The following is a 23,742-nucleotide window of genomic DNA, read 5'->3' as shown; positions in this document are numbered from 1 at the left end:
AGCTGCTGCATAGATTTTTTGTAAAATGATCTTACTAAGAATGCTTGTCAATGAAGTTTAGCGAATTTGCAAATGTGTTTTACAACACCATTTCTCTTTAGCTTTAATCAACACTGGTTTCTTCATGGTAGCACTCATTTTGAATTCAGTGATCTCCAGTTTTCCCTGTTAAATGAGGCCCACTTTCTAAAGCCAAAGTGATAATTTTATAAAAATGAAATGAGATATTTGTTACCACATAAGTCCTCATTTATGAGAGTACATCCCCCATAAAACTAGTCCGGGCAGGCCTCAGGGGCGTGCAAGCTGTTTCATGACGCCCCAAGCCTAGAAAGGCCCAGGCTTGGGTGTTCACGCTCTGCTGTTGCCTTCTTGAAATTCATAATCATCTTTGAACAAGGGGTCCCACAGGGTGCGGTGACTCACACCTGTCATCCCAACACTTTGGGAGGCTGAAGCGGACAGATTGCCTGAGCTCAGGAGTTCAAGACCAGCCTGGGTAACACGGTGAAACCCCGTCTCTACTAAAATACAAAAAATTAGCTGGACGTGGTGGTCTGTGCTTGTAATCCCAGCTACTCGGGAGGCTGAGGCAGGAGAATCACTTGAACCCAGGAGGCAGAGGCAGAAGATGCAATGAGCCGGGATTGCACCACTGCATTCCAGCCTGGGCGATATGACAGAGCAAGACTCCGTCTCAAAAAAATAAAAAAATAAAAAAATTAGCCCCTCCTAGAAATGTTAATTCCTCAAATCTGAGCTTCAACTTTCTGTGAAGCAGAATTATCTCCAAACTTTACCAAACAATGGTCGTCTGAACTGTTTTTAAGGTCTTTAGAGAGAGATCATTTTTAGTCTTCGTTAATCGGACTTGAGATTATTTAGAAACTTGGCTCTGAATATTGTATTCAGAATGTTTTCACTCATTTGTGAGTAATTTTTAAAATATCCCCTTTCCTCAGATGCAGAATCAGGGTTTTCTATCCAGCATTATGTTGCAAGTCCTGGTTCTGTTGAAACGTTCCATACAATCTGTGTGATGGTTATCGGCACCTCCACCGGTGCCCTGAAGACAGTTTTGTGCTGTGAGCCCAGAAACAGGAAACACTTCAGGCTGTGGGTCAGAAGCATTGTCAGTGGTTGTGTTTTGCCCACTGGCAGGGGGCATTCTTTAAATCCCTGGGATGCTTCTGCACTCTGGGCTCCACTGTTCCAGCAGCGATTAGAAATAACGCCTTAGGCCAGGCGCAGTGGCTCACCCCTGTAATCCCAGCACTTTGGGAGGCTGAGGTGGGCAGATTACCTGAGGTCAGGAGTTCGACACCAGCCTGACCAACATGGTGTAACCCTGTCTCTACTAAAAATACAAAATTAACTGGGCGTGGTGGCGCATGCCTGTAATCCCAGCTACTCAGGAGGCTGAGGCAGGAGAATCGCTTGAACCCGGGAGGCCGAGGTCACAGTGAGCCGAGATTGTGTCATTGCACTCCAGCCTGGGCAACAAGAGCAAAACTCCATCTCAAAAAAAAAGAAAAGAAAAGAAAAGAAATAACACCGTAGCCCACTGCATTATTGACCTTGTCTGCATAAGCCATGGACCACATTATAAACAGAGATCCCTCAGATGCTGTCACTTTCCTGCTCTGCCCACAGACGTAAATTTCAGCCAACAGCAGTGTTTGTGCTCATTCTCCCCCGCCCTCCCACACGTCATCCCTTCTGAGCATGTTGGCTTCAAATAATATGACCCAGCCACCTCTTCCGCCATGAGATCTTCAGGAAATGGCAGGCCACTGGGTTTAGATGCAGAGGGCATGGGATCACACCAGGCACGGCTGTGGGGACTTGGCGCTTGCTCCAGAACGTGGAGCACTGAGTGAAGGTTTCAGTCTCCTGCACTGAGAGAAACAAGGGCATTCTGAGGCTTTTCCACTTTATCCCTAAAGAGTTTAACAACGCTTGTTTGCTGATTTCTACATAGACACCAACTTTATGAGTTTTATGTATTTACATGCCAAATTTATTCACTGAGCAGCGTGAAATAATGGTGTTCGCCCCTAAAGCGCATATACTGGTAAAATTAAGAATTATCGTAAGGAAGCCTCTTGCAGTAGTCGTTAGGAGTTCAGATAATCTTTAAGAATATTAAAGGTGTGGCTGGGCGCGGTGGCTCAAGCCTGTAATCCCAGCACTTTGGGAGGCCGAGACGGGCAGATCACGAGGTCAGGAGATCGAGACCATCCTGGCTAACACGGTGAAACCCCGTCTCTACTAAAAAAAAAATACAAAAAACTAGCCGGGCGAGGTGGCGGGCGCCTGTAGTCCCAGCTACTCGGGAGGCTGAGGCAGGAGAATGGCGTGAACCCGGGAGGCGGAGCTTGCAGTGAGCTGAGATCCAGCCACTGCACTCCAGCCGGGGCGAAAAAGCGAGACTTGTCTCAAAAAAAAAAAAAAAAAAATTATCGTAATTAAGCCCTTGCAGTAGTCGTTAGGAGTTCAGAGAATCTTTAAGAATATTAAAGGTGCTTTGCTAATATCCTTGTTAGTTTTGTGGACAAAATCAGTACTTCAGTTTCTTGTTTCTTTTTTTTTTTTGAGACGGAGTCTTGCTCTGTCACCCAGACTGGAGTGCAGTGGCACGATCTCGGCTCACTGCAAGCTCCGCCTCCCAGGTTCAAGAGATTCTCCTGCCTCAGCCTCCCCAGTAGCTGGGGTTACAGGCACACCCCATGCCTGGCTAATTTTGTTTTGTTTTGTTTTTGAGATGGAGTCTTGCTCTGTCACCCAGGCTGGAGTGCAGTGGCACCACCTCGGCTCACTGCAAGCTCCGCCTCCTGGTTTCACGCCATTCTTCTACCTCAGCCTCCCAAGTAGCTGGAACTACAGCGCCCGCCACCACACTCGGCTAATTTTTTGTATTTTTAGTAGAGATGGGGTTTCACCATGTTAGGCAGGATGGTCTCCATCTCCTGACCTCATGATCTGCCCGCCTCGGCCTCCCAAAGTGCTAGGATTATAGGCGTGAGCCACCACGCCTGGCCACATTTTTCTGTATTTTTAGTAGAGACGGGGTTTCACCATGTTGGCCAGGCTGGTCTCAAACTCTTGACCTCAGGTAATCCACCCACCTCAGCCTCCCAAAGTGCTGGGATTACAGGCGTGAGCCACCATACCCAGGCCAGTGCTTCAGTTTCTTAGCAATGAAATCCACGCAATGTCAGGCGGTGATGATGATTATTTTACTGATCTATACTGTTCGTTCTCTATTAATGTCTTATCTTCCCCAACCGATTTTGAAGTTGAGTGAGGACTGTGTTCTGCGGGTGTCTTGAGTCCTCCGAGGCACCGAGCTTGGTGATGTGGACGCAGGAGCTGCTCGTTAGTGAACTGATGGCTGGGAGCGCGGCGCATCCCGCATCACCTGACTTACCTTGGTGTCCTTCTTTGTAGCCTTTTGTCATACACGATATGGAGACACTGTGTATGGCTGAGAAGACGCTGGTGGCCAAGCTGGTGGCCAATGGCATCCAGAACAAGGAGGCGGAGGTCCGCATCTTTCACTGCTGCCAGTGCACATCGGTGGAGACCGTCACAGAGCTCACGGAATTCGCCAAGGCCATCCCAGGCTTCGCAAACTTGGACCTGAACGATCAAGTGACACTGCTAAAATACGGAGTTTACGAGGCCATATTTGCCATGCTGTCTTCTGTGATGAACAAAGACGGGATGCTGGTAGCATATGGAAATGGCTTTATAACTCGTGAATTCCTAAAAAGCCTAAGGAAACCGTTTTGTGATATCATGGAACCCAAGTTTGATTTTGCCATGAAGTTCAATGCACTGGAACTGGATGACAGCGATATCTCCCTTTTCGTGGCTGCTATCATTTGCTGTGGAGGTGAGTGGTTGATTTAATCTGCCGGTGTCATGTCACTGACAGGCTCCTGTCTTGAAAATTTTGACAATGGGAAATGCAGTACCAGCTTGAGCTGTTCCAGTGGAGGGGACGCTCCCAGGGTGGGAAGAAGGCTGACCTCCAGTCACTGCTGAGTAGAATTCAGTGGGAATTATATCAATATTGTACAATATTATAGTATATATTGTTATTATCTATAAAGACATATTTAATATTATGTAAATGTATGACATTTTAATTATAATATTAGCCAGGTGTGATGGTGCACACCTTTAGTCCCAGCTACTCAGTAGACTGAGGCAAAAGGATCTCTTGAGCCCAGGAGTTCAAGGTTGCAATAGTTATGAATGCATCCCTGCACTCTAGCCTGGGCAACAGAACAAGACCCTATGTCTTTAAAAAAAAAAAATTATATATTTTGCACAAATATATATAGAGAGAGAAAAAGAGGTCGGACATGGGCCTGTAATCTCAGCACTTTGGGAGGTCAAGGTGGGTGGATCGCTTGAGCCCAGGAGTTTGAGACCAGCCTGGGCAACATGGCAAGACCCTGTCTCTACAAAAAAAAGTACAAAAAATTGGTCTTGTATGGTGGCATGTACCTGTAGTCCCAGCTACCTGGGAGGCTGAGGTGGGAGGATTACTTGAGCTCAGGAGACAAGGGTTGCAGTGAGCTGAGGTCGTGCCACTGCACTCCAGCCTGGGCGACGGAGGAAGACCCTGTCTCAGGAAAAAAAAATTATATGTGTATATATATATATATATATACACACACACACATTTCATTTATATTATAATTATGTCTAATATTCTAAGCAGATATAATTTGTATATTATATTCCTATATGTATTATATAATGATGTTGTATTCATATTATAGACAATATTGTATGAAGTTCAATACAGATGTCAATATAGTTGCTGTCACAATCGGTTATGTTGATGAAAAGTATATTTCCTAATGCAAAGTATAGTATCAGTCAGTAGCCAAGTGGCAGTGACTGCAAGTGTTGCTTTGCCTGAGGAAGCAGATCCCAGGGAAGGCCAATCTGGTCCTCTGTGTGGAAGCTGGCTCTGCAGCCCCCCCATTTTTGGCTCGGTGTCACGTTCCTTTAAATAGCCCCGTCTCAGGTCTAGGAAGGTCATCCATCTACTGTAAACTCAGCTGACCTTACCCAGGCTTGGTGGAGACGGATGGGGTCTCCCACACTGCCTGCAGCCATACTGCACCCCGGGGATTGACTCACTGTCAGCATGGAGCTGACTCAGCCCTACCAGCCATGCCTGTTACCGTCTGGCTGGGCACAAGTCAGATGAAGGAAGTCCTTGCGCTCTGGCGTAAAGTGTACAAGGGCAAAGCAGTCACGCATAATTTGTCCTTTAGTATGGTCAGGATGTAGCATTGTGGGCAATATGCAATTGCAGAACTATTTATATGTAGCATGATCACAGTTTTATAAAGGAAATTATAATCCTATATCAATCCTAGGTATATAGAAAATGTCCAGTGAGATAGATGTTAAGCCTATTATGGTGGGATTAAAATTATGAGGGGGGATTTCTTTCTAATTTTCAAAAAATTCCTCTTTTTTTTTTTGAGACAGAGTCTTGGTCACCCTGGAGTGCAGTGGCACGATCTCAGGTCACTGCAACTTCTGCCTCCCGGGTTCAAGTGATTCGCCTGCCTCAGCCTCCTGAGTAGCTGAGATTACAGGAACATGCCACCACACCTGGCTAATTTTTGTATTTTTAGTAAAGATGGGGTTTCACCATATTGGCCAGGCTGGTCTCAAACTCCTGACTCAGGGTGACCCACCCACCTTGGCCTCCCAAAGTGCTGGGATTACAGGCGTGAGCCACCGCACCCGGCAATAATTCCTCTCTTTAGAGACTTAATAGTTATAGCCCCAGCCACTCTGGAGGCCCCGGCAGGAGGATTGCTTGAGCCTAGGAGTTCCAGTCCAGCCTAGGCAACATAGCAAGACCCCTTCACTAAAACAACACAAAAACAAGAACTTTATAAATAAAAACTTAATAGGCCGGGCACGGTGGCTCAAGCCTGTAATCCCAGCACTTTGGGAGGCCGAGACGGGCGGATCACAAGGTCAGGAGATCGAGACCACCCTGGCTAACACGGTGAAACCCCGTCTCTCCTAAAGAATACAAAAAAAAAAAAACTAGCCGGGCGACGAGGCGGGCGCCTGTAGTCCCAGCTACTTGGGAGGCGGAGGCAGGAGAATGGCATAAACCCAGGAGGCGGAGCTTGCAGTGAGCTGAGATCCGGCCACCGCACTCCAGCCTGAGCGACAGAGCCAGACTCCGTCTCAAAAATAAGTAAATAAAATAAAAAAAATAAAACTTAATAATTATATTTACAACCAAAAACAATGAAGATTTTAAAATCCTCATCACTAGCAACACTGTTAAGAATCATAGCAATGGCTGGGTCTGTAAGGGAGCACCGCCTGCTGAATATGGCTCAGGGCAGTATTTTCTGGACCAAGAATCAGGTCTTATGCTGTGAGACTGTCCCAGGAAGTCTAGTGCCAGCTACCCCAGGCAAGTCATCTGGTGTGAATGCTGGCTCTTCCTGCACCAAGTCTCAGACCTGCCCCATCTTCCTCCCCACTCCGGGGTCTCCTGAGCGTCCTTTCCAGCCAGTACGCACCCCCAATCCCGTCCCTGCTTCATTTCCCACTCCAGGGTCTCCTGAGCGTCCTTTCCAGCCAGTACGCACCTCCATCCCATCCCCCCTTCATTTCCCACTCTACTTTCTTTTCACCTGACTCATATTAGAAGGCTCCGTAACAGAGCTATATACACCACAAAACCTAGTTCTTTTTTATTTTTTATTTATTTTTTTTAAGACAGAGTCTTGCTCTGTCACCCAGGCTAGAGTGCAGTGGCGTGATCTTGGCTCAATGCAACCTCCGTCTCCCAGGTTCAAGCCATTCTCCAACCTCAGCCTCCCGAGTATCTGGTATTATAGGCGTGAGCCACCGTGCCCGGCCTGCAAAACCTAGTTCTAACACAATCACACTCCTTAAATATGGTGGAACACTTGAAGCTGAATATCTAGTTTCGACTCAAGAGCTTCATTTCCCATATTATGCAAAACTGGTGGTGGTTATCTCCAGAATGTACTGTTCCTCCTAATAGCTCTAATTTTCCTCCCTGACAGGTGGTCGTCAGGTAAATCACAAGTGAAAGGGCCATACCATAAGGTGTACTTAGGGCGTTATTGCCGCCTCGTAGTGTGAATATTTAGGAAAGACTACTGGTCCTGTCTGTCCCTACTTCACCTATTGACTTTGGAAAAACCCATGTTTATCTTCCAGTCAAGTTGACAACATCCAAAGGCAGCTCAGTTTTTTTTCTAAGAAAGGCCACATAAAATAGGCATGTTTGGTTCCTGAAACTGATAAGCAGTTCTTAGGTGATTACCACACTCAAACCTCTCTCTCTTCTTTCGAGACTAGATCGCCCTGGCCTTCTAAACGTAGGACACATTGAAAAAATGCAGGAGGGTATTGTGCATGTGCTCAGACTCCACCTGCAGAGCAACCACCCGGATGATATCTTTCTCTTCCCAAAACTGCTTCAAAAAATGGCAGACCTCCGGCAACTGGTCACGGAACATGCGCAGCTGGTGCAGATCATCAAGAAGACGGAGTCGGATGCTGCGTTGCACCCGCTGCTGCAGGAGATATACAGGGACATGTACTGAGTTCCTTCAGACCAGCCACACCTTTTCCAGGAGTTCTGAAGCTGACAGCACTACAAAGGAGACAGGGGAGCGGCACAATTTTGCACAAATATCCACCACTTTAACCTTAGAGCTTGGACAGTCTGAGCTGTAGGTAACCGGCATATTATTCCACGTCTTTGTTTTAACCAGTACTTCTGAGAGTGTAGAACTCAAATGCTGGGGGTAGGTGGCTAATCTCAGGACTGGGAAGATTAAGGAGAGTGATGCTCAATGGGCTGATTTTAACTCACCCGATGTTAATCAATGCACATTGCTTTAGATCACATTCGTGATTTGCCATTTAATTAACTGGTAACCTCCAAATTCATGGTCTGTCTTCCCATACACCCTGCTTTTGACTATTGTGCTCCTTTATAATTCTGAAAACTAATCAGCACTTTTTAACAATGTTTATAATCCTATAAGTCTAGATGTATCCAAAGGCAAAGTATGTAAAAAGCAGCAAAATATTTATTTCAAAGACTTTACTTCTGTTTCCTGAATCTAAAAAAAGACAACATGCTGCTTTTTAATCATAGGATGGAGAATTTTAAAAAACTGTCGGGGCAGGCACAGTGGCTCATGCTGGTAATCCCAGCACTTTGGGAGGCCAAGGCAGGTGGATCACGAGGTCAGGAGATCGAGACCATCCTGACCAGCATGGTGAAACCTTGTCTCTACTAAAAATACAAAAATTAGCCAGGCATGGTGGCACGTGCCTGTAATCCCAGCTACTCGGGAGGCTGACGCAGGAGAATCGCTTGAACCAGGGAGTTGGAGGTTACGGTGAGCTAAGATCGCACCACTGTGCTCCAGCCTGGTGACAGAATGAGACTCTGTCTTAAAAAAAAAAAAAAAAACTGTTGGATAAGCTATCAAAATGCAGCTGTTGTTTTGTTTTTGGTTCACTGTTTTCGTGGTTGTAACTAATATGTGGAAAGGCCCATTTCCAGGTTTGTGTAGAAGAGCCCAGAAAACGGAGTCTCAAGACCCCGGCTCTGGACTGTCATAAGCTAGCGCCCGTGGTAAGCGGGATGAGACAAGCTCCCGAAGCCCACCAGCTTCCTGCTCCACTCGGCTCCATCCAGTCGATCTGAACCCACCCAGTCCGGCTGTCTGTGGGAATGGTGACGTTCTCATGGAAAGACTGACACCTTACTTGTCAATGTTCCTCCAGGCCCCATTTGGCAGCTCCCATATCTTTTGTTATGTTGCTTTTAAATAGATGATGCTTTATTGTTTTAACTCTTGGTGAGAGTAGATGCTCTCTGGAGCGGAGAAGAGGCACATGTGACCTGAAAGCCTGGGCTGGGTGGGAGCTGGTCACCCTGGGGATGGAGAGGGGGGTGGGGTCTCCTTCAAATGGCAGTTTTACTTCAAATGGCAGATTTCATAAGAGTTAGTTATTTTTTACAACGGTTTAGGTTAAGTCTCCTTTGTATGTAAGGTAGTTTTTTCAACATCTAAAATATTTGTTTTAGCCATCAAAACCAACTTATCAACCTCAGTCCAACTGCGAAGGCAGCGTTGATTATGGCAGTTTGTCAAGAATACATGGACCTGGAAACACTTTTTCTCTCTGTCTACCTGGTAGATAAAGTGTCCCATCGAGAATTTTCAGATCTGGACTGGAAATGCCAGGCCCACTGCCTCCAGGGAGTCGCTGTGCACCTGGAGGTATCGTCGATGCCTCTCCCCCCATGGTTAGAAAATTTGGCTCTTCTGAGGTCATTATTATTTTGAGAATGATTAGGATTGATAAAGGTCCCATGACCAGCAATATGGAAATGCAAGAGTGGGAAGGATACAGTGTGAAACTTCCTCTAGAAAAATGTGAAAGTTAGGAGCAGCACATCCTTTTTTAAAAATTACAAATTTAGTCCTGTTTTGGTTTTTGCAATCAGGCCAGGCGCAGTGGCTCACACATGCAATCCCAGCACTTTGGGAGGCCGAGGTGGGAGGATCCCTTGAGCCCAGGAGTTCAAGACCAGCCTAGGCAACATAGCAAGACCCTGTCTGTATACGAAATTTAAAAATTAGTTCATCATGGTGGCATACACCTATAGTCCCAGCTACTCTGCAGGCTGAGGTGGGAGGATTGCTTGAGCCCAGGAGGTCGAGGCTGCAGTGAGCTGTGATCTCACCACTGCATTCCAGCCTTGGTGACAGAGTTAGATTCTACCCCTCCAATCCCTGCAAAAAAAAATGTAATCAAAGGGCCTGTTGGCCAGCAATGGCAGCAGCAGCGGCAGGCAGTCTGCCCAAGTGTCTTAGGAACCAGAAGCAAATAAAAGTGTTTCCATATATGCCACCAGCCAAGTGGCCATCGTAATTGAGAAAGAAGCTAGCCTTTGAGTGGCATGGTCCATCCGTTTCAATATTATTTCCTAAAATGAGAAGCCCCTGTGTTGATGAGACCCAGGGGCTGGAGGCCAATGCCACACTTGTATTATCCACCGCGACCCTGCAGCTGCTCGCTCTGATGTGCCCTGTGCCATTCAAAGAGACGTGGCCCAGGAAAGTGAGCCTCACGTTTTTCAGAGAAGTCATTGTTCTGTTTACATTTTCATAAAACCTGTTCAAAATAGCCCCCCGTCTCAGACTTTCAGCAGTAACAGTAAGCTGACTGACACATTCGAAGTTAGCTCCCGGGACACTCAGCAGCAATGGTGAGCATTTGGTTTTCTTAAGGCCCAACAAGACTTCCAGGGACATCTCTGATGAAGCCAGAATGGAGACACCGGTGACCTCAGGCTGAAAGTCACTCAACATTGGTCTCTTGTGTTGATAGGGAAGGAAATCACACATTCCTATTTCTTTAAATAACAAAACCACTAATTGCCACTCAATGCTCGAATATTTTGGGTCACCTAATCATAGATTTCTCAGGGCATCAATACTCAAATATAGGTGCCCCAGTTCAAATGGGAACTATTAACAAAGTGCATTTCTTGCTTGCTGGGTTTCAACAGACATCAGCCAAAAGAACAAGAGAGATGTCAGGACAGATTCCGGAGTGTCGAAGCGCATGTGTGGCACCCGCTCCCCCTGGCAGCAAATGCAGGAAGTTGAAATTTTACCCACTCTTCAACAAGTCATTGTTTAAACACAGTTCTTCATTTTCTCAACTTTTAATAGCAAAAAGTGCCAAAGTCTTCAGAGACCAAACAGCCTTGGTCTATTGTGCTGACCAGGCTTCACATGGCACGGGGCTCCTCCCAGATGTGGCTCTCGTGTGCCAGCCGGCTGTGGCTCGGGAGCAGACGCAGGCCTCTCCACTGTCCAGGGGAGCCTGGCGGCTCATCCCTCCTCTCCCACCTCCTGGCACTTCCAGCTGGGTGTCCTACATGCTGGATTCTGTCCCCACCACACTTCCAGAGGCTGGAGAACTGCACAGGCCTAAGGCCGTTTGGATGAATTGTCAAAACAAGATGCTTCCAGTTATAGCAGCAGGAGCGGGACTGGGAGCATGGGCTGACGGTTGCTGGTGCCTTTCTTTCCATCTCGCTTGCCTGTTTCCCCTTGACCTTTCCTCCATCTCTAATGAGAAGAGTATAAAGCATCTTCCTAATGGGTGTGTTTGCTATACAAACATAACAGATGTGAAGTGGGGCAGAAACCCAGAACTCGGCATTCAAGGATACCCAGGAGAGCTGTCCATGTTTTAAAGAGCTGTGTTTTGTTTTGTTTTGTTTTGCATTTTAAGAGCAGAGAAGGTACCTTTCTGCTGCGCTGATGCATTTCTTACACTGGGCCATTTAAGACCCCAAGGGAAACAGCCTTCCTGGAGCATTCATTGTCTGGAGGTTCCAGGGACAGGGACAGGGCAGCCTCCCAGAGCTGAGCAAGAGCTCAAGGCACAAATGAGAGATTTGCTACACCATGAAAAGTCAACAACTTAGCCACCACTTCCCCGCAACGGACCACGAAACAAATACCTCAGCAGGCCCTGCGGGAGTGCTAGAGCTGAGGTGCACACACTGCGGCGTCTGTAGTTAGGGCAGGTGGGATGGAGACTCCTTGAGTGCGCACACCTGAGCCTGCCCGCACACAGGGGAGCAGCATCTCGTATGACATCTGGTAGGAACTTCGGTTGTGTAAAGGGAGCCTTGAAGATACGTGCAAAAGGTGCTACCCCAATTTGGTGAAACTGATATTGGGCACATCCTGGGCTTAGGAGAAGCGGCCGATGGTCCTGGCCTGCAGTGACACACAGCCCCCACTGCCCCCAGCAACCCCTCTCCTCTTCACCTCTTCCTGCTGGCCATGCGGAAGCCGCTTCCTCAGAGAGACCCTACCAGATGTGGATGGAAACAGATGCATCAAAGCAAGCTTTGATGAAACCGTGACCTCCTAAGGTCTGTCTCCTCTGAACTTGCACCTGTGCCTTTCTGTGTTTGGTTCCCAGCGCTTCCCACCTCGAACTCCCATTTTCAAACCACTGTAGCTCTGGGCACTTTCGATACTTACCAGCTGTATACACAATGGAGGGTTTTTTGGTCCTGATCCAGTGGCCACACCTGTCTCTGGAATGTCCCATTCAACTCCAGTTTTAAAATGGATTCATTGTTTCAACCCAGCAAGCCCAATGCACCCAGCTAAGACTGGCTTGCCCGACAGCCTGGCCTTTGGTGGGGGGCTTCCTGGGACCTGGGAAAAGCTGGCTACCTTCAACAGCTGGTACCTCTTCAACAGTGTGGCCTTTCAAAATGCAGATGCCACCAGGAGAATGTGCCAGGTGCCCACAGCTCACCACCTATGGATGCCATGGCTCTGGGCAGCTTTCAAAGCAGGTTCCTGTGGTCTCCTCAGCTGTCTGAGGGGCTAACAGCAAATCAGCCTCCATGTTAAAATGAAAACACCAGCCTCCAGATGTAGGGCCTGCTGGGTGTTGCTAGCGCTGGGCCCCAGGCATGGTGCACTTTCTCCACCTCCTGCAGCCTCCCTATTATTTAGAGACACTTACACCTGGTGAGTGCAAGGACAGGTGACCCAGGGGCCTGCAGCCTTGTCCTCAGCTCCCATTTCCTGGACTGCCAGCCTCGCCCTCTGCAATTAGCATGGTTGGCCTGATGCAGGGGTCCTAAGGGATTACTTTTTAGACTTTCTTTCATGTTCAGAACAGTCGTATAGATTCAGGAGAGGCAAGGAAATGATGCTGTCCATAGAAGTCACCCATGAAGACTGATGCCACCACCTGAGGGCTCATGATTATTAGAAAGTGTCCACGTGAACCTCTCAACCACAGGAGGTTTGTCTCAACACTGCTCATTTTTACGGCACTGGCATTGCCAAGCATGGGGAAGTATCTGCTCTTCTCATGTTAAAAGTGGCCCAGCTTCTCTTAACTCGGTCCAAGCTGACTTGTTCAGTTGTACTGGAACTTCTTACCAATCAAATATTTACATGGAGCAAAGGGGACTGTGCACCTCCCTAATGGCAGGGATGATGGCAGCTGTCATTCAAGCCTACCTTCAGACGTCACAGTCTGGAAGTGAAATGTCCACAAATATCTGCAGCAGAAACGGGTGTAAGGACCACCCAGCTGTGAGGCAGCTTTACAGACCAAGGAAGGGTTGTGGCAAATAAATGATTAACCTGCCTCCACTGTGCTGAGGGCAACCAAGGCCATCTCACCAAAGGATTACTCGATGCCATTAAATCATCCCGTGAACTTCCTGCTTCCGAGTCCAAGGCCTTTGCCCAGGGCACGTACTCCTCTGAGAGGCCTTCTGCCTAGAAAGATCTAAGACTGGGTTCCAACGGCTGAGATCTAGGTTTTTGCTGGGATTTACATATTTTCAGGTGCCATTTTGACAGCATTCAGGAAAACGGTCCTTGACCCCATAGACTAGGGTAAGAATAAAGGCAATAAATTTGGTCTGACTCAGAATATAGGAGATCCATATATTTCTCTGGAAACCACAGTACACACTAAAATGTGAAATTGAAGGTTTTGTTAAAAAGAAAAAGATAATAAGCTTCATGCTTTGTTTAATTACATAATGATTTCCGTTACACTATTTCTGTGAAATGCAGCAGGTTCTTAAACGTTATTTCAGTGGCATGGGCTGGAAGCTTATCACAAAAAGCCATGTGTGTGGCCTTCTTATTAGAACTGAAAGAGAGAGGCTGGTGCCCAAGGCTGCTGCCTGCTCCACCTTTGCCAGCTCTGGACATCTGGGGACGTCCCTGCAGATCTGGAATGGGGCCGTCAACTGACCATTTGCTTCTCAGAATTTCAGTTTGAGACATGAGAGGTATAATCAGTTGCTTTTCTCCCCACAGAGAACCCCTTTTGTGAGGGGAGAGGAGCTATGGAATGTGGTTCAGCTGAAACACATACAATTGCATGCATCCTTTTGGAGTCCTTTGCCAACAAAAACAGACCAACAGACCAGATCGTGTCCATGTTCAATGTCATGTCTTGATGGACACAGCTGATGACCTCAAGTACATGAGTAGTCTCATGGCTATTAGATGGATTATTTGCAAAAAAAAAAAAAGAAATAATTGATTTTTACATCATAGACAGCAAACTAAGACCTGGGGAGGGGGTCATTTTTTTTTTTTTTTTTAATTTGCTAGTTGGGTCAAATGTGACAAGAAGGGAGTCTACCTGCCACCTCTTCTCTTGCCCCTCTTCCGCCCACATCCAGCATTAAAAATCCATTCATTTAATGAACGGATACAGTGCCACGCAAACTGGCGCACAAGCAGGCCCCCAGCCCACGCACTCTGGCTCCTGGGAAAAGTGGTGACCCGGGTGCAGGGGCATGCTGCAGGCCTGGGACATAGTCGGGCACCTTCCCCGGACCCCCAGGCCTTGGCTCTGCCTCAAGTCAGAGAGGGTCAGCCTTCAGGCCCTGGAGAGGAGCGACTGGCCGATCGTTTCACAATAAAATCACTCACTTTTGGCAACTTCACTTTTTTTAAGGCACAGTCAGTTCCTTTTTCATGTACCTCACAAAAGATGAAGACCACGTAGTACTCTTTTTGGTAAGATTACAGTGTTCATGTTAAATATCACTATTTTTTCTACATTGTGTGGTAAAAAGAACTATGTTAATAGCTATATCTTAAATACTGTGATTTGAGTTTTTAAAAAATATCCTAATACAAATATTTTACTAACAGAATCATGCATCTAATAACAAATATTTGGATTCTTCTGAAATCAGTGTTGACTCATATTCTTAAAAGCCTGGCTCTTGACCCTACTGGAAACACAAAGGAAGCGGAAATCAAACAACTAAAATACACTGCGCACACGTGTGTATGCACACGCACACAGTTTTTCATTTCTCTTGAGCCACGCAGAATTTACTTTCAATGTGGAACTCTCTTCCCATTACCACACTGTATGTGCACAGAGCACAAGAGAGGCTATCTTTAGACACTTGCACCAGCGAGGCCTTAGACTCCAGGTTAGAGGCCACCGAGTTCATACAACAGTGTTTCCCTAAAGACCCTTCACTGTTCCTGTTTAGTAAATAGCTGTCTGCGGTTCAGGGAACTCTTACCTATGGGTTATTACCAAAGAACTTTGGCAATTGGAAATGTCCTGATGGAAATTCTTTGCACGTGCCGGTTCTCTGGCATCTTCCAGGTGGCCCAACCCAAAGCATAAAGCAGAAACCACAGACCCCGTGAGTCTCCCCATACCCTGTTTCCAATACCTTGGCAAAACTTCTCGGTGCATATTGGTTACACCCTCTGGGATCCATAATGCCATTAGGCTAAAACCCTAGGGGAGAGGGCTGACAGACACACACGCGACAATGAGGCAGATCCCAGAGCAAGGACTGGGCCCAGTCTCTCCATGTGTGCTCTGTTAGTGAGTGCCTCATACTCTCAGTATTTTGGGGCTTACAGCTTCTTACTTGTGCTAAACAGGTGCAGTTCCAAAGTAGGAACTGCCACACAGGCCCCAGCATCCTCTCTCCAACTTCATACCTCTCTCCTGGTGGGGGGAGCGGGCATCCAGGACCTCCGGAATCAAGGGTGTGCAGAGAAGGGTGAAAGTAATTTTTCTAGTCACATGAACTGATTGATTCCAAGCAATTAGAAAATGGCTATAAAATAACCTTAATTTTTAAAAAAATCTTGGGTCTTCATTTTCCTATTAGGAGACTGAACTGACCACATGTATTGATTTATATCCTGAATATATGGGAACTTCTGTGTTTGGGATGTCCTACTGTAAGACTGATGAATGTACAGAGTTAATTTCAGGGTACAGTTTTGCCTTAATGGTTTTAAAAAATAAACTATTTTTTAAAATTTTTGGTGAGTTTTGAGTGATGCTGCGAGATGAACTGTTTGGTCTAAAAGAACCAAGTCCTCAGCTGTGGGGTCCGCCCTCCGCCAGAACAGGCCCTGCGCCCCTCATGGAGGCTCTCCACCTGCAGAATCCCTTTTGTGTCCTTCAGCGTACAGCATGGATCAAGTACCATGTGGCTCCAGAACATGACATCCTTTTGTCTGACGTCACATACAACAGGAACTTTTAAAGCAATGGGCATCTTAAAATCCATCAGTGTACAAGTCAGTAAAAACTCTTTATTCATTTCTTCATGTGACAGTTAGCCTTGAGTAGTTCCAAAGACAGAGCAGTTCCTGCCTCTCAGAACTCTAAGCTGACATTCCAGAGCTCACAGATCAATGTCCCACCAGCTGCTACCCTGGAAGGTTCAAGGAGATGGGGAGCCTGGAGGAGGGGGTGCTGCAGGAACCCCTGGCAGGCAATGGGGTCAGGCTTCGCAAGCACCCAGGACTGAGTTTGAGATGGCAGGGGGCAAGCAGACAGGCAGGCAGCGGGATGGTCTTGAGGTGTGGGGTGAGGGCAGGAAGCCCACGGCATTCCTGACTTGGGGTCGAGGAAGACAGAATGGAGGGGCCAGAGCTGAAGCCAGAGCCTGAGGGAACTGGAAAGGCTAGTAAGCCAGCACTCAGCTTCCCAGGAGACCCCAACCATTGCCGGGTCAAGTGCCCAGGGAGAAGGTCGGGTATCCAAACGTTTCAGTGGGAGATTCCTTTCCATACATGAGCTGGTTATTTGGGTTTTTAATTATAACCATAATACATGGTCAAGGTTAAAAACATTTTCCAAGCATCACATAAGGATATGAAGTAAAAATTCTATCCCCCTCTAGACCTTCCAGACTGGCTCCAGAAGGCAGCTGCTGCCACTGATTTTCCTTACAGAGAGACCACTGCAGCCACCTACCATGCATCATGGCCCCGATACAGTGTGGCATCTCCCCTGACATGCACCTGCACGTGGCCTCTTAGGAGCTGCCCCACTGAAGGTCATCCTTCTCAGTCACATCTGAGCAGCACTCATTCAGGCCTGGGCCCTGAGGGGCATGTGGGGACACCTGGCCAGGTTCCTGGCTGTGTCTTGTCTGGCATCTGCCTTTGGGCTACCCTCTTGCTACAGCTCCCTGGGCCTGTGGCTGCTCCAAACTGGACTCCAGCTCCCCTGGGCTACAGTGCTGCTCCCAGTGGTCCAGAAACAAGGCCAGGCATGGCAGCTCCCAGCTCAGCAGCATCCCTGGCGCAGGCTGGCCCAGGAGCTCTGTGCAGGGTGCTGCCCGATGACCCAGCCCTGGCTGCACTCACGTCCGAGAACCGGGCTGGCTGGGGGTCCTCTTTGATGGAGCTTTCCTTTTCTCCAAGTCTTGCCGAATTTCCTGAGGAAAAGCACTGATGTTCTCCTGGACACAAGGGAGGCAGAATCTCTTGGAGTAGAATAAGCTGCACTCCTGAAAGAAGGGGACAAGGATGGAGACTGAGTGAGTATCCTGGGAACACGGTGCAGCTCCTCCCAGGGTCTAGCCCACACTTGGGGGGCTGGGCTGGGGCTCCAGCATGCACAGTGTGGGCAGGTGGCCAGAGCTAGACCAGCAAGAGGGAGAGCCAGGCCTGAGGGCCTGGCAGGGTGTCCAGGAGAAAAGCAATGCAGGCCTGGGCTACCCGGGGTGGGAACAGCTGGGATGAGACAGAAAGGCTCTGGGGCCTGCTCTGGTCCATCACGGGGCAGTGATAATAATGAAAAGCTGGAGCACAGGCCATGCCCAGAAAATCCCAGAGTCCTCCCCTCCCAGCTATCACAGCAGGAACAGTGGCCACCTGGTGCTGGGAGCGGCAGGGGACAGGAAGGACAGCCCCACAGACCAAAGAGGCCATGGACGAGCCAGCTAGTCTGGGCAGGAGGCCAGAACTTTCCAACCATGTCCTCTCTCCTCTCCCTTACACGCTAGAACTCCCGAGATTCATCACGGTGCACAGCACATGGCTAAGGATGACATTCCCCAGCCCCCTCTGTAACTGGGCATGTGAGTCAGGCTGCTCAGGGGTGTCAGCAACTGTGTGTGCCACCTCCTGCTCATGCCCTTTGAAGGAATGGACTGTGCTCTCACATCTCTTCCTGAGGCCTGGGATGCAGATACAATGGTGGGAGCTGCCACAGCCACAAGGGACCCAAATGGAGACTATGCTGAAGACAACAGGGGTGCACTTCCAGCTGAGGCCACCAGTTCTGGACTCTTATATGGGAGAAAATAAGTAAGTAAGTATCTGCTTTACTTAGGCCACTCTTATTTTTGGTGTCTGTCTGTTCTTAAAGCTTAGTGTGCTCGCAAACACAAGGCTGCCCTCCTGCAGTTCTTAGAAAAGACCCTCAGCCATGTAGATCGCTCACGAACAACTTCCTGTTTTAACAAAGAAAGCTGCAGACTCGTGGTACCTGCGTGGGCCCCCACCTCTGCCACCCCGCTGCTCACGAAGAGCAGCCCAAGGCCAAGGTGTTGCATTCAAGACCTCCACCTCCTCACCCGGCCCACACACCTCTGCAGTCTTCCTTTCCCAGCTTCTCCTGGACCGCCAGCTCCTCCATAAGCCTCGATACTCCCATGCCACACTGCGGAGGTTCCTCCCACCCTGGCCCATCTCGTCCCCCTGGCTGTTGATACAGCTCCCCTTTGTGTGTGTCGCCCTGTGGCAGATGCTCAGGGACTTCTCAGACTCCAGGGTCACTCTGAGTACACTGGTCACGCTGGAAAAGCCACACTGCTCCACTTCCATCCGTCCTTGGGTTTTCAGCTACCCAGGTGAACCTGGCCCACCCAGCCTCTCTGAAGCTCAGTTCCCTCATCTATAAAATGGGTGGAATATAATACTGCTTTACTTGACTAAGTTAGGGGCAGGACTGAATGAAGCTTCCGCAGGAAAACAGGTCCCAAGCACAGGACCTGGCACACAATAAGTGCTCAAGAAAGGACAGTCCCTTCTCCTGGGAGATCCCTCCAAGAACATCTAGAAAGTAAGTCACCATCCTGGTGAGAGGGAGCACAAGGACTGTCTGCATGGTTGGTGGGAAGGGGAGGAACCCTGAGGGGCCACTGGGTGGATGCAGAGCCACCAAGAACCTATTTCCATTCCTACACCAGGCTGAGACCCTCTAACTGACCCTAGCTTGCCCTCTCACCTCTCCCTTTCATCAGTTGGGGGGCCCCATCTAAAATGGGGTGAACCAGCTGGTCCCTCCCTCCCAGTCCTCCCTACCCAGTGAGAGCTCCAGGATAACCACAGCAAGGACAGGCGGCCCCAGCCCACACTGCTTACCCACCGGGCCCACACACACCAGCCTGCTGCACAAACTGCAGCGCGAGCCGAGGACCAGGAATCTGTCCTTGTGGGAGGTGAAGGGATCCTTCATGACATAGCTTTCCTCCAGGAGGCTGCAGGAGAGTGATGCCAGCGTCAGAACAGCCCAAATCTCTGCTGTCAAAAAATCAGCCACGAGCTATGGCCGGGCAGCAGCGGCCCGGACCTCCGCAGGGCCTGTACACCTGTGTGGGCTCATCAGGGCAGGAGACTAGGCCACCTGTGCTGCAGGGCACTGACAGAAAGGATCAGCAATTGGGGGCCACACTGGCATTGAAATTGAACCTGCTCTCACCTCTGTAACAGCCATGGTAGAGAGAACCCCTTGTTCTCAGCCAAAAGCAGGGCTGCTGCAACATGGGTCCCCAGACCCTGACTGATTCACCGGGTGGGGGCACAAGGCCACCATTTGAATACCCCAGGCCTCCCTACACTCCAAGCCACACCCTCACAGTCCCTGGAAGCCAGCTGGCCTCACGCTACACATCACAATGAGACCACAGGGTGACATGATGACACTCAGGCTCCTGGTCAGCAGAAGGACCACAGCCAGAAGGAAAAAGCCATGCTCCCCGCCGCCCCACTGCATCCCATGTGAGTAACACACCAGCCGGCTTGCCAACAAAGTGGCATTTGATGAAGGACAAGCTGGAGGTCAAGAGATAAGCCCCTGGACCCACTGGCTCTAGTCCAGTCTGCAAGGGAGAAACACCTCCCATTAAGAAAGTGTTACGGCAAGGGCGCAGCCCCAAAGTGGGAGGCCACCATAGGTCCCCCAGCTGCTGAACTGCTCCCCCACAGCTAGAGCAGATGTTGGACTCTGGGCTAGGTGTGGAGGAAGGTTCTGGAAGAGTCAGACCCCAAGCCTTGCCCAGGCCTCCAGAGATTACACCAGCAGCATCCAGAGGCTGGCCAGGCTGGGGCCTAAAGCTCCACACCCGAGCCAGTTGTCAGACCTAGGTGCAGCACCCACCAACCAGCACTGGGCACAGGCCTCCCTGGCTCTGGCCCAAAAGGCATGGACTCACACCATCGACTGGGTGTTGGGGGGCTTCTGTCCCACATAGCCGTACGGAGCTGTCAAGGCACAGAGTTCACACTCAAACATTCCCAGAGGCCGGCACTCTGCATGGGACGCCATCTGCAAGATCAAGAGATGGGGTGTCCCTGGGTCACAGGCTTTCTCAGAAATCCTGCCCCTTTCCCAGCTATGAAGACCCTAATGATATAGTCCTAGGACAGCTTCCTGCCTCCCCACCGTACCCTTTTCTCTATCCCCAGCTGAAACAGGTTTTCACTGGTGCCCAGAGTGACAGGATTTGCTGTCCATATTCCAGTGGCTTAAGGTTTTTGTACTACTAGAGAGAAGGATCCAGCCAGTATCCAGCCAGAGCAGTCATCTCTTCCTCCAGGTCTGCACCACAGTAAAAGCTTTCTGGTCTCCCGCTCTGCCCCATTCTTAACCACAAGCCCCCAGTGAGCGCTGGTGGAGAAGAGGCCAGAGTGGGTGCAGACTCTCCTGTTTCTCCTGCTCCCAGCTGCTCTATGCCCTCACACTAGTCCACACGTGGTATACAGCATTTCATTAAAACTGTTTTCTTATCTGCTTGTATGGAACCCTCTTCTCATGTTCATGGTTGGGTCTTGGAGGCCTCTCTTTCCTTAGATTTCTGGCTAAATGGCTGCCATCTGATGGGTTCATCAAAAGTTACGATTTTGCTGATTACCCAGTTCCTTCTTTGACTATGGAATCAAGTACGACATTATCAGCTGGCCCCTAGCTCTTGGCTGTGAACTCCCCTCGCTCAGGCGTGGTGTATAAAGGCATATCAAATGCGTGGGATTCCCCGCTGGGTAACCCCAGATGCAACTCCAGGAAGCATGGGTTACCAATGACTTTAAAAATTACAATCTGCCCAGGCGCGGTTGCTCATGCCTGTAATCCCAGCACTCCGGGAGGCAGAGGCGGGCGGATTACCTAAGGTCAGGAGTTCGAGATCAACCTGGCCAAAATGGTGAAACCCCATCTCTACTAAAAGTACAAAAATTAACCGAGCATAGTGGTGGGTGCCTGCAATCCCAGCTACTTAGGAAGCTGAGGCAGGGGAAGAAACACTTGAACCCAGGAGGCGGAAGTTACAGTGAGCAGAGATTGTGCCACTGAACTCCAGCTGGACTACAGAGCGAAACTCCTTCTCGGCTGCGGTGAGCCGAGATCGCGCCACTGCATTCCAACCCGGGCGACAGAGCGAGACTCTGTCTCAAAACAAAACAAAACAGAAGTTACGATCCCGTCGCGGTTGTGCGTGAACCTGATCCCGCTTCTCCTCTGCACACCGGGGCGTCCTAAGCCCCGGCCGAGGCTCCTGGGGGCGGCGCCTGTGATCAGGGACGGCTGAATTGGTCCGGGGGTTGCTGGTGGTCCCCGCGAGCCTCCGCATGCCCTCTCGCCCCAGCGCTGCCTGAGGTCGGGGGGGACAGTTCCGTGAGTCCCACACCCCGCTCCTCGGTCCCGTACCCAAAGCTGAGAGCTGCAGAGCCGACCCCTGGCGCTTGGAACCCAGCAGGCCACGCCGGCGCGGAACTCAGTCCCGGCGAGCGGGAGGCGCCCTGAAGAAGCGCAGGGCGGACCCACAGCGCGCTCGCCCCCGCCAGGCCGCCTCCTCGAACTCACCGCCGCCAGCGTCGCACGGCTTCGCGTCCAACGCGCCTGCGCGGCCCCGCCCCACGGCGGCCCGACCAACCCCGGTGCAGTCGTAGACGCAGGCGCAGGCGCGGAGCGGAAGGCAGGACCTCGAGGTGGTTTTCCGCCTCCGCGTTGCTTTTCTGGTAGGGCGATCCACTGCTTGGTTTTTGGCGCTAAGCTTCGAGGCCGTCTGCGGGGTTGGGCTCCGTGCTGAGGGGCGTCCCGTCTGGCCGTGCGCTGCGGGAGCGCGCGGGCCTGGCCTGCTGTCCTGGCCGCTGCGAGGCGCTCAGCTTCTTTCTGAGTGTTCCACCGGGTTCGACAGGGTCGAGGTCGCCGGCGCGAGGCCCCCGGATGGCTGAGGGGCGCGAGGGCGCCTCCAGTCTTCCACCCGCTCTCCGGCGCTGCGGGCTAGACTGCCCGTCTATCCCACCGGGACGTCTGCCCCCGTACGCAGGAGGGGATGTGTCGGCCAAACGGGGGTCTCAGGACCTGTCTTTACTCCTCCAAAGCCCGCGTGGCCTGCGGCGCCCCTCGGGTCTGCGCCGCGTTCTCCTTTAGCCTCCCGGGCCTCTCTGCTGCCCCTCGCCCCCAGGCACCCGGCACACCTGCTTGCCTCTGTTCCCGCCCGTGGCCTCTGACACACCGTGCCCTAGACCCAAAATGACCGCCCTACTCCTGGAGCCTCCGGTGTGTGAGAGGCACCTTTCCCTGGGGTCAGGGGCCCGGACTCTGAAACCGGTCTGGGTTTGCCTGTGAGCCCCAGTCCTCCCAGCTGGAGTCTCTCGCCCCAGCCGCAGCGGGCCTTCACCTGTGCTTTGGGGACGACAGGGTGGCCGCCCTCCTTCCCACAAAGATTTGAGGGTTTTGCTCCACGCGGGAGGTCTGCCTGTGCCAGCAGCCCGCAGCCTTTCACGTGCTGTTGCGTTACAGGGCCCTCTGTGACCTTTCCCTATGCCGAGGGCTGCTTCGTCTCTGTTCCTGAGAGACCAGAATTTATTCTTGGCTTGTCAAGCCACATTTGTAGGAATGTTGCCAAGTTGCAGCAGGCTGGGGTCTGGGACTTGCTCCTTTGGCGAATTGCGAAGTAAGAATGTAGAAGACATTTTAGCAGTAATGGAAACCAGAACCACTCTTAGACCTGGGCAAGAGCGGCCCCAGGAATTAGCAAGCAATTAGCAAGCAGCTGGATTTCGATGACCTCCACTGTGCTTAGTGCAATGGCATTTGATTCGTTAGATCGTTTCAAAGATGACATACTGGGTTGTTTTTGTTTTTGTTTCTAGAGGTGTCTAAAGATGGAACATCTTGAAGCATTTTGAATTTGACCTGTGACTACCCTCAGATACAATGATGGTAACCCCATAAGTGCCGTTAAAGCAATTTGACTTACGTTAGACAGGTTAACATTAGATGCATTAGAAGAGTTAAGTGAAATAATAGGCAGCATTCAAAGAGCAAATCGTGGTCTTTGGCAGAAAATAGTTAATTTTGTATTTGAGCTGTCCAGTTATTACAATTAGAAAAAACTTCAAAGAATCCAAAAGGATTTAAAATATTGCATTAAGTTTTAGGAGAAAATGGTTTCCCAAAAGTAACTGCATATGAAATAAGCACTAAAATGACATTCAAGTACAATGTAAGAAAATCAGAACTAGAAGCATTTGCTGGAGTCGGAAGAAAAAGATTTATGTACGAATGATTCTGAAACTAACTTCTAGAGAG

The 23,742-nt window shown here is 49.8% G+C and overlaps 2 protein-coding genes across 9 annotated transcripts in view; one reads left to right on the top strand and one right to left on the bottom strand.

Annotated features, from left to right (window-relative positions):
* PPARA (peroxisome proliferator activated receptor alpha) overlaps positions 1 to 15,951 on the top strand; it is a 102,145-nt gene extending 86,194 nt beyond the window's left edge. For all 4 annotated transcript variants that reach the window (XM_017850820.1, XM_017850817.1, XM_017850819.1 and 1 more), the window contains 2 exons: positions 3,451 to 3,898; positions 7,396 to 15,951. In XM_017850820.1, the coding sequence (XP_017706309.1) occupies positions 3,451 to 3,898; positions 7,396 to 7,643 (696 nt within the window). In that variant the 3' untranslated portion in view covers positions 7,644 to 15,951. The remainder of the gene's footprint in view (positions 1 to 3,450; positions 3,899 to 7,395) is intronic.
* A 256-nt stretch (positions 15,952 to 16,207) lies between these two features.
* CDPF1 (cysteine rich DPF motif domain containing 1) lies at positions 16,208 to 23,322 on the bottom strand. 5 transcript variants are annotated; one of them, XM_017850845.1, is made up of 4 exons: positions 22,009 to 23,322; positions 20,363 to 20,475; positions 19,297 to 19,408; positions 16,208 to 17,431 (listed from the first exon to the last, which is right to left on the bottom strand). In XM_017850845.1, exons 2-4 carry the CDS (start codon positions 20,473 to 20,475, stop codon positions 17,285 to 17,287), a joined length of 372 nt encoding a protein of 123 aa, XP_017706334.1. In that variant the 5' UTR covers positions 22,009 to 23,322; the 3' UTR covers positions 16,208 to 17,284. The 5 variants fall into 5 exon arrangements, with proteins under 5 accessions (XP_017706334.1, XP_017706335.1, XP_017706331.1 ...); XM_017850846.1 differs by having other exon boundaries at positions 19,312 to 19,408; positions 21,853 to 22,023; XM_017850842.1 differs by having other exon boundaries at positions 19,293 to 19,408; positions 21,853 to 22,022.
* Positions 23,323 to 23,742: the final 420 nt, after the last annotated feature.

The sequence above is a fragment of the Rhinopithecus bieti genome, unplaced genomic scaffold (assembly GCF_001698545.2).
Source record: "Rhinopithecus bieti isolate Rb0 unplaced genomic scaffold, ASM169854v2 scaffold_32081, whole genome shotgun sequence".
NCBI classification, from domain to species: Eukaryota; Metazoa; Chordata; class Mammalia; order Primates; family Cercopithecidae; genus Rhinopithecus; species Rhinopithecus bieti.
Note: the sequence above shows the minus strand (reverse complement) of the source record. Positions and strands in the feature narration are given on the sequence as shown.